Source organism: Microcaecilia unicolor, chromosome 4 (genome assembly GCF_901765095.1).
Source record: "Microcaecilia unicolor chromosome 4, aMicUni1.1, whole genome shotgun sequence".
NCBI classification, from domain to species: Eukaryota; Metazoa; Chordata; class Amphibia; order Gymnophiona; family Siphonopidae; genus Microcaecilia; species Microcaecilia unicolor.
The window spans coordinates 239,945,430-239,972,503 of record NC_044034.1 but is presented as its reverse complement, the minus strand read 5'-3'; the positions used below and the strand labels follow the sequence as shown (position 1 = coordinate 239,972,503).

General features: G+C 41.1%; 1 protein-coding gene across 1 annotated transcript in view; it reads right to left on the bottom strand.

Annotated features, from left to right (window-relative positions):
* The window catches only part of DOCK9 (dedicator of cytokinesis 9), a 719,745-nt gene that overhangs the window by 133,680 nt on the left and 558,991 nt on the right, over positions 1–27,074 (bottom strand). The window contains 3 exon segments of the mRNA XM_030201354.1: positions 2,663–2,845; positions 3,547–3,684; positions 13,966–14,081. Of these exon segments, the coding sequence (XP_030057214.1) occupies positions 2,663–2,845; positions 3,547–3,684; positions 13,966–14,081 (437 nt within the window).

Here is a 27,074-nt window from a genome sequence, read left to right as displayed (position 1 = left end):
AAAAAATTTAATTGAGTGTTTAATCGCGATTAATCACACCATGCATTTTTGCCATTTCCCTCGCCCTTTCCTACTGGCTCTCTCCTATTAAGTACAATCATCTCTCATGCCCTTTTTTCTCTCTTTCATGCTCTCCTCCCCAGCCTTCATTGTTTCTCCGATGCCCCCTCCCCAGCCTTCACCCAGACTCTCATACACCCTCAAAACAATTCTGCAGTATAACCAGTGTCAAATACAGGAAAGCGCCAAAAGAATGAAATGCAACACTTAGCTTAGTGTTGTATTTCATTCTTTTGGCGCTTTCCTGTATTTGAACTGGTTGCCGTCAGAATTGCTATATTAAAAAACCTCACATTGAGCACTAAAAAAACATTAAAAAGAAGAGTCTAAAAATCCCTAGGATAGAAACAAGTCAACGGCTCATCTCATACACTCTCCCCAGCTTTCACCCAGATTCTCTCATGCCCCACCCCCCATTTTTTAAACCCAGACCCACCCCCTTCGCCTCGTGTTTACCTAAACAGCAGGGCTCAGGCTTTTCTTCCTCGCTGCCTCAAAGTCCTTTTTCTTCCCCTGCACTGGGCTCTGCAGATACTTGAGCTGCGCTGTACAGGAAGCTAGGGTGGTCTCATGGGACTTGAAACCACGAGACTTCCACAATTTCCTGCACGGCATGGTCAAGTACCTGCAGAGCCCGGTGCAGAGGAAGAAAAAGGACTTTGAGGCAGTGAGGAACAGAAGAAAAGCCCGAGACCTGCTTTGGAGGTAAATGCTGAGGAAGCGGGGGGGGGGGGGGGGGTTCTGCATAAAAAAAAATCAGCTAGCGTTAAAACACTATTAACGCATTAAAATACAACTGCCCACCCCTATTTGTAAGTGTTGTGGGTTTAGAGTAACTGGCTGAATTAGCAGCCTAGCTTAGGGATCTATGTGCTTTTACTCTGTGCTATTTTCATAAGACAAGACTATTTCATGACTCTTGAATTTTCATTTTGTTCTTGCTGCTATTGTAAATAAGCAATCTATTTTTACAATACACTTGGATGTGGCGTTAGTTCTGTTATTATCTGAGTGTTATGGATCCGGGTCTATAGATAAAGAAAACACAATTTCTTTCCAGACACTCCACTAATACCAGAATGTGGAGTCACTTTCTTCTGTAATCTACACTGTGTCACATTTCCAATAACACTTCAAAAGAGTGTTATCAGTGTATGCCCCACAGATTGGAGCTCTCCTACCCCAAATTTAAGAATCTAATCAAAACCCATCTGTTTTCCATAGCCTATGGTTCATAATATTCCCAGCCTCATTTGTCCCCCGTTACATTATCACTTGTCAATGTCACTTACAGTGGCCAGCAGTGCCATCTATTTTCTCATTTGTACTTATTTCCATTCTATTACTTTTTCTGTGCACTTTTCTATCAGAATCGTAGTTTGTTTTCTTCTGTTACTATTAATCATTGTACACTGATGTGCTGTTATCCAACAAAAGGCAGTATAATAAAATTAATAAACTATAAAAAGGCAAGACTCTATAAAAACTATTCTATTACATATCATTTACTAAATGAGGAAAGATTTTCATTAAAAAAAAATAACAGTTCTTGAGAAAATAGATAAGAATAGCCATAATGGGTCAGACCAATGGTCCATCTAGCTCAGTATCCTGCTTCCAACAGTGGCTAATCAAGGTCACAAGTACCTTGCGGAAACCCAATTAGTATCAACATTCCATGCTACCAATCCCAGGGCAAGCAGTGGCTTCCCCATGTCCATCGCAATAAAAAGATTATGGACTTTTCCTCCAGGAACTTGTCCAAACTGATATACCACACCCTCAAACAACGAATTCCAGAGCTTAACTGTTTGAGTGAAAAAATATTTCCATATAATTTCATCGAATTTGGCCTTTTTGAAAGAATGAAAAATCGATTCACTTTTACCCGTTCTACACCTCTCAGGATTTTATAGATCTCAATCACATCCACCCTTATCTGTCTTTTTTCCAAGCTGAAGAGTCCTAATCTCCATAGCCTTTCCTCATTTGGGAGCAGTTCCATCCCCTTTATCATTTTGATCTCTCTTCTTTGAACCTTTTCTAATTCTGCTATATCTTTCTTGAGATACGGTGACCAAAACTGACGCAATAATCATTATTTGCTACAAGGTCCACTTTAATGCAATGGGCTTTGAAGCAAATAACACATCTTGGTGGCATTAGCACATTACCTCTCTACCCTCCTCTCCCCGTATGTTCCCACCCGTAACCTCCGCTCTCAGGACAAATCACTCCTATCTGTACCCTTCTCCACCACCGCTAACTCCAGACTCCGCCCCTTCTGCCTCGCATCACCTTATGCCTGGAACAGACTTCCCGAGCCCATATGCCATGCGCCCTCCCTGCCCATTTTCAAGTCCTTACTCAAAGCCCATCTCTTCTCCCTTGCTTTTGGCGCCTAACCACCTTCCCCATTCATGATACCTACACTGACTACATAGTTTGTTACCTTTAGATTGTAAGCTCTCTTGAGCAGGGACTGTCCTTCCCCATGTTTAAACTTGTACAGCACTGCGTAACCCTGGCAGCGCTATAGAAATGCTAAGTAGTAGTAGTAGTAAATAACACCCCAAAAGGAATAATTGTAAACTGTACTAACCTGCAGATGGGTTCTTACAAAGGATTTTTTTCCAGTGTAATCAAAGTTATTTCTCATAAGAAAGTAGAGCAACTGTGATGCATCTGTACGAATAGTGCTCAGCTTGGAATTGCAGCATTTTAGGACTTCATAGCACAAGGCAGCACACATGTCAGCTCTTCCTTCATAGAACGTAGAGGGAAACTGAAAACAAGTCAAATATTTAAACCTCAGAGCACAGGAAGGTTTTAAAAAAACTGGTGAAACATTTACGTGAGTAAATGCCAATTATTGGTGTCTCTCACACGTGCTAGTATTCTATAGATTTGTGGCACCTAGCATGCTTCAATGGCAGGCACAAATGAGCTCACTCAGCTATAGAAAGACAGAGTGGATGCCAAAAAGGAGAAACAAGGGAAAGAGTTCCAGTCGCTTTGGAGTCTTAATGGTCTACCCTTTTACCTCCTGCCTTTAGTTCTCTTGTAAGCAAGCAATTTTTAGTGCTTGCCTAATTGCTTCTACAACTGCACTTTAGTTCGAGATCGCCCCTAATGTTATTCTGTTGTATTTTGGGGTGGGAGGCGGGTGAAGAGCTGGTTGAGGATGAGAGATGTTTGTGTAGAAATACAATATGGAAGAGTGCCCTTCTCAAAGAATTGCTATTGCATCTATGGGGTGTAAGAGCTAAACACCCACAGACTATTTTATATTTTGTATATTTCTTTTTAGTAAAAACAGGCTCAAAATAAGCGACAAGTTATAAAATGAGGATTTATTTTTTGGTACTCTCAAATACACCTAATTAGCTAAATACAAACATTTACAATTTACATACATTTAAGAGGCATTAAATTAACTCAAGAAACAAATGTTCATTTCCAGTCACCTTATAAGTATCTACTTACCTTATAAATTAATGACCGCAAAGCAGCAAATACATTTTTTAATGCAGTCTCAGACTGATTCTTTTGAAGAACACAGATGTATACATCAAAAACTTTCTTCATCAATGGATTGTGCCCATGATCTGCCACTAGCTGGTTCTGCAATAGGACAGCTATAAATTATTACGGGAAAGAACATTAGTAATTAGAATTGCTATTAAAAGGTTTCTGCTTTGACTGGCTTGATGGCTTAGTGGAAATGCACTGTCGTATGGAAGGTCTCTGATTCGATCCCCGAGTCAGGTCTTCCACTCCCCTGGCTAACTAAGGTTGGAATGGTGTAGCCATTGCATAACTGACATCATGGCATGATTCAGGACTCACAATTGCTGAGGTCCAGAAGGAAACTTGTATTGAACTGTGCTTATATTCATTACTTGTTACTGATCATTACTTTATACTTTTTTCAGCGGACTGCTACACTGATGAAGGAAAAGAAAGTTGGCCATGTTGGCATCAAGTCTGACTTTATTAACAGTCAGCTGAACAGTATTCTAAAGTTAAATACTGTGAAAGCACGTTAAAGATATTTTATTTAAATTATTTAAGAAGAGTTTTGTTAAAAAATCAGGACCTGTGAGGAAAGAGCCACTTTTGCATGAAGAACATAATATATATGTTTAAGTGTACCATATATTCTGAGGATCCCTAAAAATCTATTTAAAAAAAACCTCAATGGTAACAACAAAAGTATAGCGACACTTGTTTTAATCACTATTTTCTTATAATTGCTGGAATTTTGGTAACTTCTTATATTCATAATGACATTTACCTATATTAAAAGCAGCAGAAATGCATATTAGTAGTAGTTGAATAATGTATGTTAATACTACATCAGCAAAAAATCTGTGCAAGATTGGTAAGCAACTATTTAGGTCCATTACTTATGAACACAGTTAAATAACAAGCATTAAAACATGAGAATATTAATGCAGATCCATGAATATGAGGCATTTAACTATTTATGAAGAAAGTGAGGTTTATAAGGGAGATGGGCTGCCTCCAGCTTTCCTCTTCGCTTCCCCCAACTCATCCTTGGCGCTTTTCTATCATCCACCCCCCTCCCTAATATTTAATAGTCCCTTCTTAGTGTGCATATTGTAGCTAGTATATCTATATTTATATATAGATAGAAATATAGATAGATAGATAGAAATATATAGATAGATACATAATATATGCAGACAATCTTATTAGTTTGGTTCAGATAGTTCAATTAATGACTTCATATGTTAAATATAATTACCTCAATAAAAATGGATATGGAAATAATGATTTAGTTACAGATTGTTCTAGGTCACAGCTTTATGATCAAACTTGAGGGCAAAGAATTTTAGGGGAGGGGGTCTTCATGGCTAGCATCATTTGGCCAAACAACAACAAAGAGGGTTCAAAGCACAAAAAGTCCAAACAGGAAAAAAAAAAAAGTATCAGGAGCCTTCACACGCGGGACATAACCTTTAATTGCATGCCATATGTCTTGTACATAAATCTTGTACCATTGACCCGACATGGGCCGTGTTTCAGCACGAAGCGCCTGCATCAAGAGTTGTTCAATTGTAATTATCTAGAATGAAGAAACCAGCAGAGAGCTGAATTCACATCAAATGTGACTAAAGTCCTGTTTTTCTGCCATTTTGCTTTGAGTTTTTCTTGTTCTCTTCTCTTGCTAGGTCTGCCTTTCCATTTACCCTATGGTTCATGCCATCAATCTGTCATTCCAGGAAACCTGCCCAAAAAGACATCCAAGTACCGCTTCCTCTTCCCTTCAATAATTCAGCGCAGCCACACTTACTCTCTGGTTGGGCTGACGCAGCCAAGTTCACACTGGTTCCTGGAACCATTGCACTACCGTAAACACTGTCAAGTAAAAAAGTTTCTTTTAGGATAATAGCTGCATAAAAAGCAGACATGAAAGCAATAGGAGCAGTTGCAGCTTAAAAAAAATAAAAAAATATATCATAGGAAACAAGTTCATGCTGAGGCAATTAAAAAAAAAAAAAAACTCTCTTTGGAATTTAAGCAGAACTCCTTCAGATAAGGCCAATGCAGCGTGTCAAGGAGGCCAGAGCCCCATCTTGGTTCGATAAATCTCGCATGCCAAACTGCATTTCATATGATCCACCAGGACAGGCTGCTAAGCAATTGTTTACAGTGTCAGGTACCTAATGGCTGAGTGTTTCTACAACTGAAAAGGGCTTTGAAGCAAAGTGTTTTTGGGAGCCAAGCACACCTTTGCAGCAGAGATGTTGTGGGGCCAAAAGTCTTCTGACCTAAAAACATGTGTGATACAGATGGCTTGGGGTTTACTCCACTGCAGAACAGTCATGGGGTTGAAGTTGCTTCATATCTAAAGCACCTTCAGTGCTACCAAGCTTTTAGGTTGACCCGCCTTTAAAACCAAAATACATTGATAGGGAACTGCTACCGCAGAGAACACAGCAGAAAGCCAGTATGGAGAGCCACAATGAATCACACAAGCAGATAAACTTACCACTGGAGCTCTCTCAACATAAATGGTGCTGGAAACTTTACCTGACCATCATTATAAATTGCTCACACGGGAAAACAAGTTCTGGAGATGGAGGAGGGGGCAGGGGGAGGGTCCAAGCCACCAGGTGTATCCCTGAAGACTGTGGCAGTGAACTAGTCTTAAAGCCCCATAGCTCAACTGGAAACTAACTGAATTACTGGATCAGAAGCAAGCCACAATTTATCCTTGCAGGAGATTTGGGGGGGGGGGGGGGGGGGGGAGGGACTCGGCATCACCGAGTGTCATCCCAGCCCCAAGCAAAGCCTCTGCTTATTTTGAAAATCATCATAAACCTCCCAGCAAGTAACCCCCTGCTCTACTGACCAATAGCTGACAGGAGCCACCTTGGAAAAGCACCAGGAGCTGCACGGTTCATCTATCATCTGTTATGGAGACAGAAAAATACTGAACATTCTATGGCTGCACAATTCCCTTAAGTGGCCAATCACATATTTTGTTTTCTGTCTTCGTCTGCTGGTCGACATAAAACACATGCTTTGTACTGGTCTAGTATAGATGTTAAGGAAGAGTAGCCTTGTGATTTGAGCAGTGAGCTGAGAAGCAGAGTTCAAATTCCATTGCTGCTACTTGTGATTTTGGACGTCATTTAACTCTCCCATTGCCTAGATACAGACACTAAGCCTTCCAGGGAGAGGAATATGTTTATATTTAATACTAGTCTTTAATAGACCACCATTCCTAAAACTATAGATGTTTATAACCATAATTTATTTATTACATTTCTATCCCACATTTTCCCACTGACTGCAGGCTCAAAGTGGCTTACATAAAACTGTAGTAAAGCTACAGTGCAAGAAGTACAATTATGCAAATTGAGAGTAAGATAGGAAATAACAATTAAACAGCAACAAGTAAAAGGTAATAACGCGTAATTAGTGTCCTTGGATCATATTAATAGTAAGGGTTAATTCAGATTATGTTGAACCAGGAGAATAAGCCTTCTTAAACAGTACTGATGCCAATAATGACTAAATGAAGGGGGAAAAGGAGTAACAGAAAAAAAAGGAAACGGAAAGATGGGCCTTAAGTTGCCCCCCCCCCCCCCCCAACCCCAAAAGACATGCCCAGGACCAGAGGCCTGCAAATGCCTGATGGAAGGCAAAGATGTTTTATGTTGGAGATACTTTGGGACTGAGTTCCATACTAGTGAGGCAAGAATATAAAATGCAGAATTAAGCATTGACTCAAGATATGCTTGAAAAGGAGGTAGAAATGCCAAAAGCTTATCATTAAATGAAAGGAAGAGGCAGGGAGGAGAATGTGGGATCAGTACATTATCTACTGTACCTGAATGTAACCAGCCTTTAGCTACTATTGAAAAAGTTATGAGCTAAATCCAAATCCCCTTTCCTTTCCCTGTTTTGTGTGACTATTTCTATTTGGCATAAATGTACTAGGGTTTGCTGTATACAATAAATCATAAGGGAACATAAGGAATTGTGAGTAATGCTCCAGGACTTGGTGGAAAGCCAGCTCATTCTTCTGGGTGCTGAAAAGATGTTGCTACTCCTGGGTCAGCATTGTGCACTGCCTATGTTGCCACAGTTCAGGATCAGAGAACTGCCTTTTTTTCGTTCTGTCTTCCCTACCTCCTTCTCCTAACTCAACTTTGATCTTTACTTCTACCCCCTTCCTCTTTTACGTCTTCCACTATTTTACCCTCTGTCACCTTTCTCCACTAGCTTTCTATAATCTATTAAAAGCACTTCATGGTCAAATTTATATCTACCCAGTCAACATAAAAACAAAAAACAAAAAAGGTTAAAATAATCACACACACTACAATATCAACAATACTAGGCAATGCATCAAACCAATATGAACTAAAAGCTATACCAGGCTTTGTACCATTTGTGAAACTACAAATAAGACCCTATTTTTGTAAATGCTTGTGGAATAAATTCCACAATTCAGGGCCATCAGGAGAAAACTCTCTTCCTCATATAAGCATGTCTTCAATAGAAAGAATGCATAACACATCTTGACAGGAATGAAGGGCTCTTGCTGGCTGATAAAACTAAGCAATTTTACAAACAGGCTAATGCCTAAAGCACAACGGCCAGGATCTTGTTTAGCCCAAAACTCTACTGATAACCAAGAGAGGCTCTCATAATCAGGGTAATAGGATCCTGACTAATAAAAATAACCGCTGCCTTGGTTGCTGTATTCTGGATGAACTCTTGTTCTGATAATTCTATATACAACTAGTATAAAAGGCCCATTTCAGGCAGCAAGGAAACGGGTGCTAGCAAGGTTCCCCCCCCCCCCCCCACCAGTTCCAGACCCCTCCATCGCTCCCCCCCCAGGTCCAGGCCCGTCCCGCCCCTCCCGGTCCGAATTCCAGATCCCACCTCCCTGCCTTCCTCCCTCCGATTTCTGGCCCCCCCTCGGCGTTCCCGACCTCTGGCCCCCCCGTCGCGACCCTCTGGAGCCCCCCCTTCCCGCCAGCAAACCTCCCCAGCCGCCATCACGTACCTGTGCTGGCGGCCAGCCGAAGTCTCCTGTTGGCCGGACGGCTTGAATGAGGACCCGTGGTGGAATCAGTTTGTGCTCGTGCGTCTGACGTCTCACACACGCACACAAACAGATTCCACTGAGTAATGCATCGTGATGTCAGTGAGGCTTCGGAGACCCAAAGTTACGGACACAGGCAGCCAGGTTTTCGAACGTTGGAGGTCAGAATTATTATATAGGATGAATTACAACAATCCAATGTAACAAATAAGTCATGCACAACTAAGACCTTCCTTCTAACAAGACAATTCTAAAAACCTACTGCTGGTGGTAAGGCAGTAGGGGAAACAACGTGCATGGCAGAGATGGTTGCAAATTGTATTTAAATTTAGTCAAATGTATGCTAATGACATCATTTTGCACAGAGAACAGTGCACAAACTAACCTTGCTCTTACCACTGGAAAAATAATGCCAGTTTGAAGCTGGCAGTGGAAGGTTTGAAGAGAGGTTTTCTTTTGATTTACAGTTTAAAATCTGCTGGTTTTGATTTCTTTTGGAAGCGGAAGACAACCCAGACAAGTCTGTAAGCACCGGTACTGAGAAATAAATGTGTGCAAATCCAGCCAAACCTGAAAGTGACACATTGAGGGGCATAATCGAAAGGGGTGCCCAAGTTTTCCTGAGGACGTCCTCACAGGAAGTCCCGGTGAAGGGGCAGGGAAATCCGTATTATCGAAACAAGATGGGTGTCCATCTTTTGTTTCGATAATACGGTCGGAGACGCCCAAATCGCGAAATTTAGGTCAACCTTGGAGAAGGTCGTCCCCGATTTTTGGCGATAATGGAAACCGAGGACGCCCATCTCAGAAATGACCAAATCCAAGCCATTTGGTTGTGGGAGGAGCCAGCATTCGTAGTGCACTGGTCCCCCTGACATGCCAAGACACCAACTGGGCACCCAAGGGGGCACTGCAGTGGACTTCAGAAATTGCACCCAAGTGCATAGCTCCCTTACCTTGTGTGCTGAGCCCCCCAAAACCCACTCTCCACAACTGTATACCACTACCATAGCCCTCATGGGTGAAGGGGGCACCTAGATGTGGGTACAGTGGGTTTTGAAGGGCTCACATTTACCACCACAAGAGTGGAGGAGTGGCCTAGTGGTTACAGCACTGGTCTTGCAATCCAGAGGTGGACGGTTCAAATCCCACTGCTGCTCCTTGTGATCTTGGGCAAGTAACTTAACCCTCCATTGCCCCAGGTACAAATTGTGAGCCCTCCTGGGACAGAGAAATATCCAGTGTACCTGAATGTAACTCACCTTGAGCTACTACTGAAAAAGGTGTGGGCAAAATCTAAATAAATAAATAACAGGTGGGGAGGGGATGGGCCTGGGTCCACCTGCCTGAAGTGCACTGCACCTACTAAAACTGCTCCAGGGACCTGCATACTGCTGTGATGCACCCGAGTATGACATCTGAGGCTGGCAATCAATATTTCTAAAGATGTTTTATGAGGGTGGGAGGGGTTAGAGACCACTGGGGGAGTAAGGGGAGGTCATCTGGTCATTTAGGGCACATTTTTGTGGCTTGGTCGTAAGAAAAAAAGGGCCAGGTAAAGTCGTCCAAGTGTTCGTCAGGGACGCCCTTCTTTTTTCCATTATCGGTTGAGGACGCCCATGTGTTAAGCACGCCCTAGTCCCGCCTTCACTATGCTTCCGACACTCCTCCGTGAACTTTGGTTGTCCCCGCGACGGAAAGCAGTTGAGGACTCCCAAAATCGGCTTTCGATTATGCCGATTTGAGCGACCCTGTTAGAATGATGCCCATCTTGCGATCTGTGTCGAAAGATGGGCGCCCTTCTCTTTCGAAAATAAGCCTGATTGCCATCTTTTCTATGCTGAAATACAAGCCTTTCAAGTTAAAAAAAAAAAAAAAAAAGTTGAAAAGCTTATACTTAAGGGTGTAGAACAGTGGCATCAATGTGTGCTGCACAGTCAGGTTTGCTTGGTGCATGTGCACAAGCGCTGTGCTTACTGCAAAACTCTTCTGCGCATGTGCAAAGCACGTTCCTCCCCTTTGCTTTCACTTTTACAGCATGCACACAATTTGAATATTTCCTTTGAGCATTGGCAAGCGATTTTTTCTGTGCTGCTCCGCTGGTATGGGTTGTGTGCTGTTGGTTCTACTGCAGGCGTTCTGATAAATTGGCCTGTTAAGATCTTACATTTTTAACAAAAGGATGCTTTTACCACAAGCAACAGAGATAATCTCTTGATTGATCAGATATCACCGAAACCAATGCAGCATTGTGCCTGACACCCAACTGTCTGCAAATACTTTAAAACAGCATGTCAGGGGTGTCAAATGCTACCAATGAGTCATAGCACTATCCAAACTCCACTTAGGATCTTGTACTAATGATAGCTAGGTGGTATGTTTCAGGTTCTGCACAAAAAGTTGATTGACTTGAATCTAAAATAGTTATCAATGATTTGGGCAAGCTGCAAAACAGCAGCATGTTCAATTTCCCAAGAAAAAGTAAATCAGCCACCAATTATCTGATAGTGTCAGTATAGGATTTTGCACAGGGTCTATCTTACAAAGGCTCAGATTTTTAAGATGGGAGGGACGGCAACACCGTTGTGTGGGAAGTGTGGGAGAGCTCCGGGGTCTTTCTTTCATTGTTTATGGGAGTGTTATAAGGTGAGGCAATTCTGGGGTTCTATTGTGCAGTATTTAGAATCCCTTCTGGGATCGAAAGTGGTGTGCTCCCCTATGGGGATTCTGTTGGACAAACATGAGCTTTTTATTTTGCAGGGACATTCGGCCCGTCAGTTGATTTGGAAAGCCTGTCTGATAGGCAAGAGGCTTATAATGGGCCAGTGGGTGGTGGACTCCCCACCGGAATTTTGGCAGTGGAGGAATAAATTGCATGAGTTTATGCTATTTGAACGCAGGGGGGTGGGCAGTTCCCCCAGGCAGCGGAGGCTGTTTCTTGAAATTTGGGGGCCATATATTTAAAGCTTGTCTGCTAGAGGGAGGAGTTTGGTGGTAAATTCTCTTTAGGTGTGGTGTAAGGAGTAGGCCATTCATCTTGTATTTAGATTGAGGGGTCGGACATCTCCTCAGGGGGGGGTCTGGGGGAGGGGAGGGGTAAGGGGGTGGATTTATGAGTGTGGGAGTAGTCTAGCTTGTTGTTAGTGTGAGTTCGGTCAAGAGAGGATGAGAGGATGCGTTCTGTGTTGGTGTGTTACAAGGGGGGGGGGAGGGTTCATTATAATGAGGAAGAATCGTAGCAGTCTGGTCTGCTTGAGGTGTGTGAGGTTTGGTGGAACCAGGAACCAGACCCCTGGATTGGTTTAAGCACTACTCTGTAGGGTGTTTTTGCTGGCTGTTAAACAGTTGTGGAGATGCACCATTTGCTTGTTTTGCACGCAGACCATAAATTGGACTGGCTTAGTATGTATATGACATCAGTGTTGTTACCACTACATATTTTGCCAGCGATCTGGAATTCAATACTGTGGAGAAGGGGAGGGGGGGACTGGGAGGGGGAGGGTGTGGTGAGAAAAATGTTAAAACTCAAATGATGAGCTTATTGGTATGCTGTTATTCAGATGCTTTTGTTTTCACTTTTTGTATATTGTGCTTTTTGGCTGTTTATTTTGTTGCATCATCAATAAAAATTACTGAAACATAAAAACAAGGATGAGACATTTCATGTAGATTTTACACTCCTCAAAATTAATATTCCTGTGTAGTATTAAATAAATGAGATGATTTAGAGGTCCAACTGAGAATCAAGCTCTTTACATATACAAATTGGCTTTGCGATGTTGTTGTAAATTAGGTGTCAGTTTAAATACTGCTCAAGTGCAATTAATTATAAGCTGCAATAGTAGTCAGCCACATAAAAGATTGTGTTTCACTTCTTTTATCTGACAACCATAATTTGTCAACTGATTTCGATAAACAGCTATATCTCTTAGCAAAAATAAAATTACTGTGTCATTTACATTCCAACTAGCACCCTTGCTTTTTCAATCACTCTTAATGCCTCCAAAAACCAAGCAGCCAACTCGTGGCAACCCGAAAGTTACATTTTAATGAAGGCTAGCGTAAACTATGCATGTCCAGTTATAGAACTGCTTTTAAATTACCCATGAAAAAGTGTGCAACAACAGGAACACTTCTTTCTCATCCAACAAATCTTTCCTTCAGAGGCTGATGCAGCAGTGAGTGGAGTTATGGTCTACCTTAGGAAACCACCAGAGTCAGAAGCTGAGGAGAAGCAGGAGCTGCAACAATTCACTTGTCTAGTAAATTTGAGACAATAGCATAGAGCTGGCAAGTCCCCCTCATATTTAGGGCACTTGAGCAGAGCCTAGGTAAGAGGAGAAAGGGGGTGTAGCCCTGCTTAGACTACTACCACTTTGATTTAGTACAGTTACCATATGTATTTTTTTTTTTGCCATTAATACAGACTTGTCACTAATTCAGCAGACTACAATATGGTATAATCTTAGTATGGAACATACTACTCATAGTGCATTTTTGCATACCACCAGTTTAATATGTACAATGGTATTGGTTGTTAATACAGGATATTGGGCTAGGTGATTCACCAGCCAATTACACTACACTCTAAGGTATAATGGACCCTACTATATTAACTTTTGTATAGCAGACTCAAAATATTTTGCCTGCCTTCTCCAAAATTTTATTATATGTACAAGAACGTAAGACCTTTGAAGTCAGAATGATTGAATATTTTAACACCCAACAGAAAGGACTTAACAAGGATCTGGGGTTCCTAGCCCATTATAAACCATAAAGCTGTATGTCTCTGTTGATCACCCTCCCCTCACCTATCCACACCCACCCTGTTAGAATATCAATGATATGCTTTGATGTCCCCATGCATACTTCCTACCCACCCCCATCCTCCCACCCTGTCAGACTGTCATAGTAATGCTTGAATGTTATCACTTATATACACTGTCAGCTAGCACATTTGCTTATTTCCGATCTGACGAAGAAGGGCAACCTTCGAAAGCTAATCAAGAAATGTATTAAGTTATGTCCAATAAAAAAGGTATCATCTTATTTTCTTTTCCATGTTTTATTTTGTTTGATTTCTATTGATATCCTTAAGAGTGGACTAACACGGCTACCACACTCCTCTATTATATGTACTGAAAGCTGGGTCTTACAACTGAATGACTACCTGTACAAAATTTAACAGCCCCAACTTCCTGTTTGCATTGTCCAATATATAAAGCTGATTCTGTGAAGAACTGATTTTTCCTTACAGAATATTCAAAATGACATAATATAAAATAATCAGCATCAAGTACTCATATACAAACCTTATATGCCATTGTGAATAACAATAAAGTATCCAATACAGTAAGGCATACTTCAGTGGCAATGTTTGCTTCCAATAAAGCTTGATGAAGGACATCTGCATCCGAATGGCCATAGCCTGGAGAAATGTTGAAATAAAGATGTTACAGCCTTAAACCTCAAAACATACATTACATATAAATTGCTAATGCTTTGAAGCATGTCAGCAACAGAAGTAGAGCTGAATTGCAGCCCTTCAGAAAGATGCCAGGCATTTAACCAGGTAAAGACTTTATTAGAAAAAAAAAAGAAAATACTACGACCAACTGAATTAAGCTTTTCCTTTCCTACAGGACCTCTGTTGGTTTAAGAAACATGCTGGGGAAAGTATGCATTTGGGGAAGGATCTGATTAAACTCTGATCTTCAATTATATGAGGAGTCATGCAAAATTGCTATACAGAAAAAGTTAAAAGCTTCAGATCAAATGAACTAGTTTTACTGCTCAGAAGGAAAGAGCAGGATCATCCTTAAATTGTCAGTAAAAACTTACTAGAAAGATCCTCGATGCTTCAAAATTCACCAAAGCGTGTTAGTAGAAATACTATGGTATAATCTTCTGAAGAGATGATTAGGTCCTATTTTCAAACAATTTTTGCCATAGAGACAGTTGGGGGGGGGGGGGGGGGGGCGGGCGGGGAGAAACACTTTTTAAGACTGAGACCCAGATACCGCTTATATTCAAACTACTATGTCCCATGATTTTTACAGCACTAGAGATTAAATACTTTTGTAATGCAAAGCATTTATCATCCTAACAGACATTTTTGTTTTTCATTTAGTTTGCATAATATATTATTAGCTTCTTTGACTATATTAATTGGGTTGTTAAGCAATTTAGATTTAGAGTAGAAATTAGGTATCAGGTTCACGTGTCAAAGAAAATCAGATGCTTTGCTACTGCTTTGGAGATGATATTCATTATTATTATGCAATCATTGTTGAATTGTGAAAAGTTACTCTTTGGAGGAGGAGGAAAAATTAAAGGTTTCATTTCTCGACTTCATGGGGCATTAATCTGGGAAATAATGGCACCCTTATATTTAAAGTTTCTCATTTTCAATTAGAACTGGATTCCTCCCCCCCCCCCCATATACCCTTCTACTCTGAGTAAATTGGATTTCTGATAGATAACCACGGAAAAACATCATCTTTTGTGGGAATCCATTGACATCATCTGGCTGCTGCTGTCATGGACAGATGACATCTGAATATTCCCCATCCCCTCCACCCCAAGCATATGAAGCCCTCAGTTTCTGTGCCAAACCCATAGTCCACACAACCACAATAGCAAAGAACAATTTCTTTACAGAACTGTGAACCACAGGTAGTGAAGACACTAGCTGTGTCAAACAGTGGAAATTGCTGGGAGAGAGAAGAAGGGGGGGAAGGATGTCGAGGATAATTGGGATGAAGAACAGGAAGGCAGTAAAAAGAATTAGAGGAAAAAGATACTAAGTTTCAGGAAAAGTGAAGTTACTCACCTGTAGCAGATGTTCTCTACTACTACTACTTGACATTTCTAAAGCGCTACTAGGGTTATGCAGCGCTGTACAATTTAACATAGAAGGACAGTCCCTGCTCAAAGGAGCTTACAATCTAAAGGACAAATGTACAGTCAGTCAAATAGGGGCAGTCTACATTTCCTGAAAGGTATAAAGGTTAGGTGCCGAAAGCAACATTGAAGAGGTGGGCTTTGAGCAAGGATTTGAAGATGGGTAGGGAGGGGGCTTGGCGTAAGGGCTCAGGAAGTTGATTCCAAGCATAGGGTGAGGCGAGGCAGAATGAGCGGAGCCTGGAGTTGGCGGTGGTGGAGAAGGGTACAGCAACGCTAGGGATTCCCAACTGAGAGTACATTTGGCCTGCTTGTTCTCTGAGAAAGTGAAGTTACTCGCCTGTAGCAGATGTTCTCTAAGGACAGCAGACCAAGTATTTTCACAGTTGGATGATGTCACCCAATGGAGCCTGATGGGGATGCTGACTAACGAGAATACTGTAGAAGTTTGTAGCAGTGTCCCACTGTGCTTGCACTGGTGGCTTCCCACCCACCGCCCTCAGTCATGTAATTTAGCTAAAAAATTCAACTCCAAGGGGGACGGGAGGGTTTGTGAGAATACTTGGTTTGCTGTTCTCAGAGAACATCTGCTACAGGCGAGTAACTTCACTTTCTCAGAGAACAAGCAGGCCAAATGTACTCTCAGTTGGGAATCCCTAGCGTTGCTGTTTCAACAACGGTAGGTCAATAAGGACTTGAAACGTCAAGGCCTTGACGTCAATCAACATAAAAACTATATGTTTTACCGCGATTTGAACTGCCAAGCTTAAATGTAAATGTAAGCTTAATTCGCATGAATGTAAACTAGCTGAACGTCTGCCACAACGCCTCAGACATAGAGATGAATACTAGTAAAACACTCCTAATCATCCATTGTCTCTCCCTACTCGTACACACAAACACAACCCACAACCCAGATAACAACCCCATTACCCACAATTCACACAGCACTCACATACACACAATGCCCACCCTAAAGAACATCCAGAACAACTCACTCACAATACACCAATCCTATGTACAAACTATCAACAACCCACCAAACCAAAGACAAAATAAACAACCAAAAGAAAGAATCTCCGGATATGAACACCACCGACAAAAAGAAGAAAACAACAACAACAACAAATTCAACCACCGAAGAAACAGACAACTAATAAAAATAAATACATCGAACCCCCCCATGGAACCATACCACTCAATCCAACTAGGATCCATCAACGCAAGATCAGCAGTAAGCAACTCAATAGACATACGAGACTGGACTACCACAGATAACTTAGACCTATTATTTATCACAGAAACCTGGTTCCACAGCCCCACCGACCCCGCCATCCTAGAAACATGCCCACCAGATTACAAAATCACCCACTGGACAAGAAAAGGAAAAAAGAGAGGAGGCGAAATAGCTATTATCCACAAACCCGAATTCACCATCACAATCACAGGTGAATCTACCTCACCACAACTTGAAATTGCATCAACAAGAATTAATCATCCAGACCTAATAGGACACCTTAACACAATCCTATTCTACAAGCCACCAGGAAAATGGCAAGACTCCCAAGCACTACTCATGGACTTCATCTCGAACTCCTGCGTATCTGCCTCAAACATCCTTATACTAGGAGACATCAACCTACACCTAGAAGATGACACCTCACCAAGCACGCGAGAATGCAAAGAATTCCTAAAACTCTGGGACCTGCAAGCACCAAACACACAACCAACACATAAAAAAGGACACACACTAGATATCATAACAAACAAATTCGAATCGGACTCAACTATCACACTCACTGACACAAGATGGACACCCACATTATGGTCAGACCACTATAAAGCAAATGTCTCTCTCTGCTGGCAAAAAACACAAATAAATACAATTAATAAACATGAGCGAACAACATACACAACAAGAGGAAAAACAGACCCCACAATATTCTGGCAACAGATCTACCAGAACGAATGGTCAACAAACGCTGACACCACCCAATTCCTCCAAGAATGGGACGATATATGTACAACAACATTAGCCAAAATCGCCCCAATCCAAACCAGAACATCACACAGGAAAAAAGCAAATCCATGGTTCACTGAAGAGCTGAAAAAACTTAAAACACAAGTCAGGAAACTAGAATGAGAATGGAACAAAAAGAGAGACGAACAAACACTAAACGCCTGGAAATTACTTCGGAGAAAATACAAATACACCATAAAACAGACCAAAAGACTACATTACAAAACAATAATAGGACCAAACTACAAAGACACACACAAACTCTTCAACCTTGTGAACAAACTGCTAGACACCACACCAGTTACAAACAAAGACAAAGATATACCAGACGTTGCCAACCTTGCGAAATACATCAAAGAGAAAATAATACAACTACGACTCAAAATACCCGCCAGCCCTACTGAGTACGCCACACTTTTAGATTGTCTGGATCCAGAAGAAGGAACATACCCAGCAGACAGAACCTGGACCGAATTCGAAATACTATCAGAAGACCTCATCTCTGAAACTCTCAAAAGATATGCCAAATCCCATTGCAAACTAGACATATGCCCAAATAACCTCATGAAATCTGCTCCTCAACAATTCATAATAGACCTAACGAACCATGTAAACTTCATGCTACAAAACGGACTCTTCCCAAAAGAAAAAGGAAAAATCTTACTCACCCCTATTCCTAAAGATACAAAGAAAAGCACGAGCGAAATAACCAACTACAGGCCAGTAGCATCCATACCACTAATAACCAAAATAACCGAAGGAATGGTAACTAAACAACTCACAAACTATCTGTACAAACACTCAATATTGCATGATGCCCAATCAGGATTCCGATCGAATCATAGCACAGAAACAATATTAGTCACCCTTATGACTAAATTTAAACAAATAATTGCAACTGGCAACAATATACTCCTTCTACAATTTGACATGTCAAGTGCCTTCGATATGGTTGACCACGGAATCCTGCTACACATACTTGAATACTTTGGAATTGGAGGAAATGTTCTGAACTGGTTCAAGGGGTTCCTAACCCTACGTTCATATCAAGTCACATCAAATTCAATCACGTCTAAGGCATGGACACCTGAATGCGGAGTACCACAAGGATCACCCCTCTCACCAACCATTTTCAACCTAATGATGATCCCCCTGGCTAAACTCCTATCAATCCATAACCTCAACCCATACATATACGCTGATGATGTTACAATATACATCCCTTTCAAACAAGACATCAACGAAATCCTCAATGAAATCAATCAAAGCCTACATATCATGAACACATGGGCAGATGCATTTCGTCTGAAATTAAATGCAGAAAAAACTCAATGCCTGATACTCACCTCCCAATACAACACAAAGGAATTTACCGCTATAAACACACCAAACCTAAACCTTCCAATCTCAGAAACGCTAAAAATCCTAGGAGTCACTATCGACCGCCACATAACACTCGAAATTCATGCAAACAACATAACTAAAAAGATGTTTTACTGCATGTGGAAATTGAAAAGGATAAGACCATTCTTCCCAAGATCCGTCTTCCGCAGCCTAGTGCAATCCCTCGTAATCAGCCATCTGGATTTCTGCAACTCACTATACGCAGGTTGCAAAGAACAAATACTGAGGAAACTTCAAACGGCCCAGAATACAGCAGCCAGACTCATCTTCGGAAAACCAAAATATGAAAGTGCAAAGCCATTAAGAGAGAAACTACACTGGCTATCACTCAAGGAACGCGTCACTTTCAAAGTATGCACATTAGTCCACAAAATCATTCACGGCGAAGCCCCAGCTTACATGTCTGAGTTAATAGACTTACCACCCAGGAATGCCAAAAGATCATCTCGAACTTTCCTCGACCTTCACTTCCCCAAATGCAAGGGCCTGAAATACAAGACGCTACATGCGTCAACCTTCTCTCACATAAGCACGCAGTTGTGGAATACACTGCCGCGCAACTTAAGAACAATCTACAAACAAACTTCCTTCCGCAAAGTATTGAAGACCCATCTTTTTGAAAAAACATACGGAAAGAGCCAAAACACAAAGTCCATACTCAATGTTCACTAATGCATCACACATCCAATTCTACAATCCTCTCCCCGTAATCTCACACCACTCATACCTCCACTCAGAGAAATATGTATACCATATGTCTTCATGCCTTAATATAGCCCTTTAAGCCTCCCATTGTCCCCTTCCAATGTTTCAATGTCTGTGTTCCATTGTTATATTCCTTAACGTTACTTGACTGTCTCGCTTAAATCTACACAATGTAATCCATAACCAAGTTGTAACAAATTGTATTTCCATCATTTATATCATATTGTAAGCCACACTGAACCCGCAAAAAGGTGGGAAATTGTGGGATACAAATGCAATAAATAAATATACATTATAGTTGTGGAGGTACAGCCTGAAACAGAACAAAACTGGGCCAAGGGTGGGGGGTGGAGTTGGATTCCACACACTGAACAAATACTGTAGAACTGTCTGACCAAACCGGCTGTCACATCAGGTATCCTGCTGAAGGCAGTAATGAGATGTGAATGTGTGGACAGAAGACCACATCACAGCTTTGCAGATCTCCTCTATGGAGGCTGACCAAGTGGGCTACTGATTTCACCATGGTTCTGACATTATGAGCCTTGACACAGCTCTCAGTTCAGCCTGGCTTAAGTAAAGGAGATGCAACTGCTAGCCAATCAGAAACGGTACATTTGCCGATGGCTACCCTCATCTGGTTTGGGTCAAAAGAAACAAAAAGCTGAGTAGAATGTCTGTGGGCTTTAGTCTGTTCCAGATAAGGATAGGGCTCGCTTGCAATCTAAGGTATGCAGTACCCATATTTTGATACTTTGCGGTCATAGGAAATATCTCATATTTCAAATAGGGAATCATCACTACCAGTACCACATTCTACCATTTGGCCTTGTGTTAGCTCCCAAGGTCTTCAAATGACTAGCGGTAGTAGCAACGTTTTACGTAGACTGGGAGTCTACGTGTTTCTTTATCTAGACAATTGGAACATAGCAGGAGGGAGCAACTGAGTCAATGCGCCTAACTATGTGGGTGTTAGAGCTGCTAGGATTCATGCTAAACTATGCCAAGTCCCACCTACTCCCAGTTCAGCGATTGGAGTACATAGGAGCCCTGCCAGATACACTGCAATCTCAGGCTTTTCTTCCACAACCGGGAGCAGAGACCTTGATAACTCTCTTGCCTCACAAGTACAAAGCAGTAACTAGGTCATGGTTCGGCAAATGTTGAGATTAATGGGCAACATGGCCTTGACAGTGCATGCCACTCCCCTGGCACATCTCCATTTGAGAAGCGCCCAGTGGACTCTAGTTTTCCAGTGGTCTCAGGCAGCTGGGAACCTAGTGGATGTTATCCAGATTCCTCCAGTGTTAACTCATGCTCTTCTCTGGTGGACAATTGGGATCAAAATGACTGTGGGACTACTATTCTAAATTCTACCACCTCAGACGTTCTCAACAGATGCATCCAACTTGAGATGAGAAGCTCATGTAGATGGGCTTCACACTCTGGGATCTTGATCTGCTCAGGAAAAGACTTACCATATCAACTTCCTCGAGCTCAGGGCCATTTTGAATGCTGTAAAGGCTTTCAGTTATCAGCTACAAAATCAAACATTTCTCATTCACAGACAACCAGGTTGCAATGTTATATGTGAACAAGCAAGGGGGTATGGGATCCTACCCCGTGTCAGGAGGCAGTGGGAATGTGGCAGTGGTCCCGCCTTCATGGAATGGTCCATTGAGCCACGTACCTGGCAGGCAAGGAGAACAGCCTGGAGGTCAGACTGAGCAGGGCTTTGCAACCGAAGGAGTAGTCTCTCAACATGGGCATATCCCACAAGATATTCCAAGAGTGGGGCATTACCTTGGTGAATCTCTCTGCAACTCATCTCAACAACAAAGTCCCCCAGCTCTGTTTCAGACTCTGATCATATATGGCAGGCTAGCGTCAGATGCCTTTCTCCTACATTGCAGGAAGGGTCCTCTGCATCAGATACCTCTAATACAAAAGACTTTGCTGAAGCTCAGACAAAACCAAGGAACTATGACCCTTATTGGCAGAGGCAGATCTGGTTCCCTCTTCTATTTGGAGTTATCCTCCGAATATCTGTGTGAATGGAAGGATCCCTTCTGCATGCCAACCTTCAATCCCTGGTCCTCACGGCTAGGATGTTCAGAGCGTAGAATTCAGATCCTTAGGTTTGTGTGAGGCTGTCTGTCGTGTCTTGTTGGCTTCCAGAAAAGACGCCACTTAAGTGAAGAAGGTGTGCCATCTGGTGTGAGGGCGAAGACCTTAAATCCCCTTCACTTGCCCTACACAAAAGCTTGAATACCTCCTGCACCTGAGTCTGGTTTAAAAACAAACTCTGTAAGGTTCACCTCAGTGCAATCAGTGTTTATCATCAACGTGTAGGAGGGAAGCCCATCTCTGTACATGATGCACCAAGAGCGTGGGTTCATTACTGAAATCATCCAATTACATTGGGTGCATCGTTTGAAGCCACTGGGGGTCTTCTTGGACAACAAGAATAGAATTGCGATCAAATTAAATTGCTCAATTTTAGACTACAAAAATCAAGGTTGGTACTCAGGCCTAAGTGGGCCTATTGAGCTGCGAAAAAGAAAGAAAACTATGGCCATAGGTCCTACTTCCTACCGCATCCTGCCTATAAGGAATCAGGACATTATTTCACAGGACGCAGAATGCGGCAGGAAGAAGGACCTATGGCTGGCAGAGAAGTCTCTTTTGATCTCCGCTGCTGGGCCCTCCTTGGAGGCCGGGCCCAGGGAATCTTGCCCCCCACTCGGCGCTCATGCACACAGCCAAAAAAGTTTGGATGTCCCTACATAAAAGCTAAAACTAACTCTCACTAAGCCTTCCCTTAAAAACAAATTGAAGTATATGTATTAAACCTAAACCCACCTAAATTGGCACCTAGAATTTCATTTCATGAGCCAAACACACCAATAAACCACTATTCTTCTTACCCTTCCAAAGCACCTAAAAATAAAAAATAAGCACCTAAAATTCTATCTAAAATACAGTTAGGAAAAGAAGCCCTAATTATGTTAAAGGATAAGAAGAGTTTTTAGTAGAATTAAGACTCTTTGGCCTTGTCCATGGGAATACTCCTTTAAGTGTTCCACATCTCTGACTCTGATAAATTCAGTGATGATCTTAATAAAGGCACTTATCTCACAACAGATGAGTAAATGGGACCCCAACATCTCTGCATTGTGCTGAGGAAATTGCACACAACTGGGATCCTTTAACTGTCCCTTAAATCAGAGCTTCTGAAAGAAGTGCACAAGACCATCTCTAAAATTGTGTCATAGAAGTCCCATGCATGCCTACAGAATGTCTTTGGGGGGCAGACACGCAGTGCAAAGCTGACTTATTGGCTGCCAGAAACATGCTAGGCAACAGACAAGCAGTTTACTGCCAACTTGTCAATGGACACAAAGCATGGGAAACTGTGGCAATAGAGAAATCAACTTGGGAACAAGGAGACAACAAATCTTTGGTCCATCTAGACTCATTATTACTTTAAACCTTAATGTTGCAACTACGCATTTTCCCTTATATATAGGACTCCTTATTCAGTTGGAATCTGGAAACACACTGGTCGAGGAATGACACCTTTTTTTTCATCTCTCTTTTTAACCACTCCTGAGAACCCTTTTCTTTCATTCTTTTTTGACTACTGTGCTCTAGAGCAGTGGCTATCAAACCTGTCCAGGAGGACCACCAGCTACCACCCTCATTTGTGTATTCTGAAAGCCTGACTAGCATGTGGTCCCTCAGGTAGGTTTTGAGAACCACTGCTCTAGGTAACTTGATTCACCATCAAGGCTGTTTACTACACTTGATTTTATTTATTTTTATTAAAGACCGTTACTAATGGTTATTATATTACATTACTGCAAGACACGTTCAATTTGTTTTTCCTTCTTTTGTTGAGAATTACTTAAAATATCAGTAAGAAACAAGGGACTGTAGAAAAGGAGAAGCAAGCATTGGGGGGGGGGGGGGGGGACCTATGATAGAAAAACTAGCGATGAAAAACTGTTTGCCAGCATATCTATGTAAATAGTTATGTGTAGTCAGTTTGTCTACTGTATATTTGACAGAAGTAAAGCTTGATAAAAATATTTAAAACAAAAAAGTAAAGATCCTTGATAAACAATGATTTTAGATGTTATATGAAAACCACAAGATGTCAAGAAGACCTAATTACTTCAGAATGTTTGAATATAATAAAAGTAGACAGTGATGGTCACCTCCACTATGGAACAGTTATCAAGTTTCAAATTTCATGGTACTTGATATACTACCCTTAGAGTGCTCTTCAGAGGGTTTACAGGATATATGTAATACAGTAGGAAAAGTACATCATATAACAGGAAAGAGAATTAGTCCAGTGCAACACCTAAAGCTGACCAGCTGGTGGGCGCAAAGACGGTAGGATCAATGGTTGAAAGCATCACTAAAGAAGGTTTTTAGGTCAGATTTAAATTTTGCCATACATTTTTCTAAGTGTAGCACAGTAGGAAGGGAATTCCAGTGTGTGAGGCCAGACACACTGAAGAATTGGGTACAAATAAAGTCAAAGCAAATGGAGTAGAAGGATGGAATCCTTAACTGGTTGTTCCAAGAGGAGCAAAGTACGCTAGATGGGGAGTAGGGGGTAAGGAAATGAGAAAGAAAGTGGGACAGTCAAGTAGTATACTTTATGTACCAATTATAAAAATTTAAAGGAGATTCTGTGGGAGACTGGGAGCCAGTGTTCTTCTCAAAGGAGCGGAGTAACGTGATCAAATTTTCTACATCCTGCAATTAGTTTGACTGCAGAATCTGTATAATTTGGAGATGGCAGAGCTCTTGAATGTAAATACTATTAAGTAGTGAGTTGCAATAACCTAGCAGTGTTATAAAAACGCAAGAGTATGCATGCATAAATGTATCAATGTGGACTACCATTAAGAAGTTATTTTACCACTAACTTGTGGATTTTAGCTCAAGTCCCATTTTACACAGTGAGACCTAGTTACTAATAGCTAGGGCTAACAGTAAAACAACATGTCTTAATTGTAGCTTATGCTGATAACTTCCCCCTATAAGCAAATAAGGAAAATGCACTATTCAGAAAGCTCTAAGAAAAGTGTTGCAGTTTGTGTGTATAAACTGACTAACTAAAGTCAACAGAAATGTCAGCTGAAAAAAAAGAGTAACAAAAACATTAGTGGTCAACTAATTTCTTCATTTGATATTCTGAGTTCCTTGGCTTTGTTGGGCCCTACTGAGATTACTTCCCCACTTCTTGTTCTTTAGACCAAACTCCACTCATATTTCAACATGAGTCAAGGGATTCGTCCCTACCTAGTTAACAATTGGATGGCCCTAATTCTTCAATTAAAATATTTTCAGATGCAAAGTAGTGGTGGAAGACTCTGCTAGAGATTTGGCAGAGTATTAAGTCAGACAACTGCATATGTAAAGAGGTGGCCCAAAGTCCTGCAATAACACAAAAGGCTGCTTAAAATCTGCATCAAAACAGTTAAAACTAATAAGATATTTTGAGAGTGGTCAATGAAAAGAATTGTAAAACATTTAAAGGTTATAAAACTGAGAGGCCTTGTCTTCCCTGGTGCTCTTGGATCCAATTCCTCCTAGTTGGATATTATTGCCAGCTCATAATCTCTTGCTTTTAGTTCTTGTGATGATGAATCAGAGTTTGAGTACAGGATTGAAAAATCACATGTTGGGTCCTCTTAAACATTATAGGTCAATTTCAAATTTATGTTTTTTGGCAAAGTTGGTTGAACAGCTTGTTTTAAGGCAATTGGAGTTTTTAGAGGATAATGCTAGGCAGACGGCCTTTTGATCCACTCATAGTACAGAGACACCTTTGATAGTGTTTATTAATGAGATACAGTATATCGTGGACAGTGGGGATTTTTTTTTTTTTTTTTTTTAAATATCTGTTGATCTTGCATCTGCTTTCAACATGGTGGATCATCATTTGTTAACAGATCACCTACAGTAAATAGGTCTGGCAGGAACGGTGCTGGCCTAATTTGACAGTTTTCTTTCAGATCATACTTTTTCGGTGATTGATGGTTTGGAGATGTGAGCTCCTAGATCTGTGACTGTAGCGTTACACAAGGATTGGCACTCTCCCCAATTTTATTTAGTATTTTTATGACTCCATTGTTGGGGGTTATACAGCAGTGTGGAGTTAGTCCCTATGTTTATGCAGATGATTTATTGTTATTGGCAAGGATTGATAGGACCAATTTGGATTTGACTCAGATGCAGCTTTGTCTTTCAGCAGTTGTTGGCTGGTTTTCTTCGCAAGGTCTAGTTATAAATATTAGCAAGACTCTTGTTTGTTAGGTGATTGGTCGCAGTTTTCTGCCTGTGTCTGTCTATTCAATTACTAGGCAAGGAATTACCACTCAATTCTTTTTAATATTTGGGGGTTACTATAGATTTCCAAATTAATTTTACAGCTCAGGTTGATTCTATCGTTTGGCGGGGTTTTATAGTACTTCATAAGTTGCGGGCTGTGAGAGGTTTTGTTCATTAAATCTATCAGTTTTTGATAAATTCGCTTTTTATGTCATTGCTTGATTATGAGAATGGAGTATTGGTTGTCAGCTCTGTTAATAATTTAAAGAAGCTTCAAACTCTCCAAAACACCACTCTACAGATAATGGGTAATGTTGCTTGATCACGTTACACCTTTGTATTTGCGCTATCATTGGGTCCCTGTTTATTATTGGATCTGTTTTAAGCTATTGGTTTTAACTCATAGGACTTTTTATGAGCAGACATTATCACCTTTATCAGGGTTGATATCTAAATATACTCCATCTTGATCTTTGTGATCATTAGATTCATTGATGTTGACTGTTGCTGCTGTGAATGAAACTCATCTTATGTCTACACAACTAAGAGATTATTTTTTGGTTTATTTGGCACCTTCATTGTGGAACTGTCTTCCACAAATGTTGAGAGGAGTTCAATCTTTGCCCTGTTTTAAGTGCCTGTTGAAGGTACACATTTTCTGTCTGGCATTTGATATAGCCCTTCCAGGTGACTAAAGGGAATCAGGCTGGGGATCTGTTTAGACTGCTTTCCTTTTTCTTTTGTGCGTGCAACTCTGTCCTATTTTTAATGGAGTTGTTTTCTGGACTGATTTTATGTTTTTTTTTTTATTGGAATGTAAACCACTGTAATCTGTATGTATTTAAGCTTAGTGGTATAGCAAATAAAATAAACTATACCAAAGGTATGACTTATTAAATATGCATGCTTGGGAATTTTGCCAGTATCAATCTTAATGGTCATATCTAGAGAAGATGCTCTGCAGTAAATAATACATTGGGATATTTTCTTCAGTAACCTGAGGGGTCAAGAGACTTTCTTATGATATCTCCAAGTCAC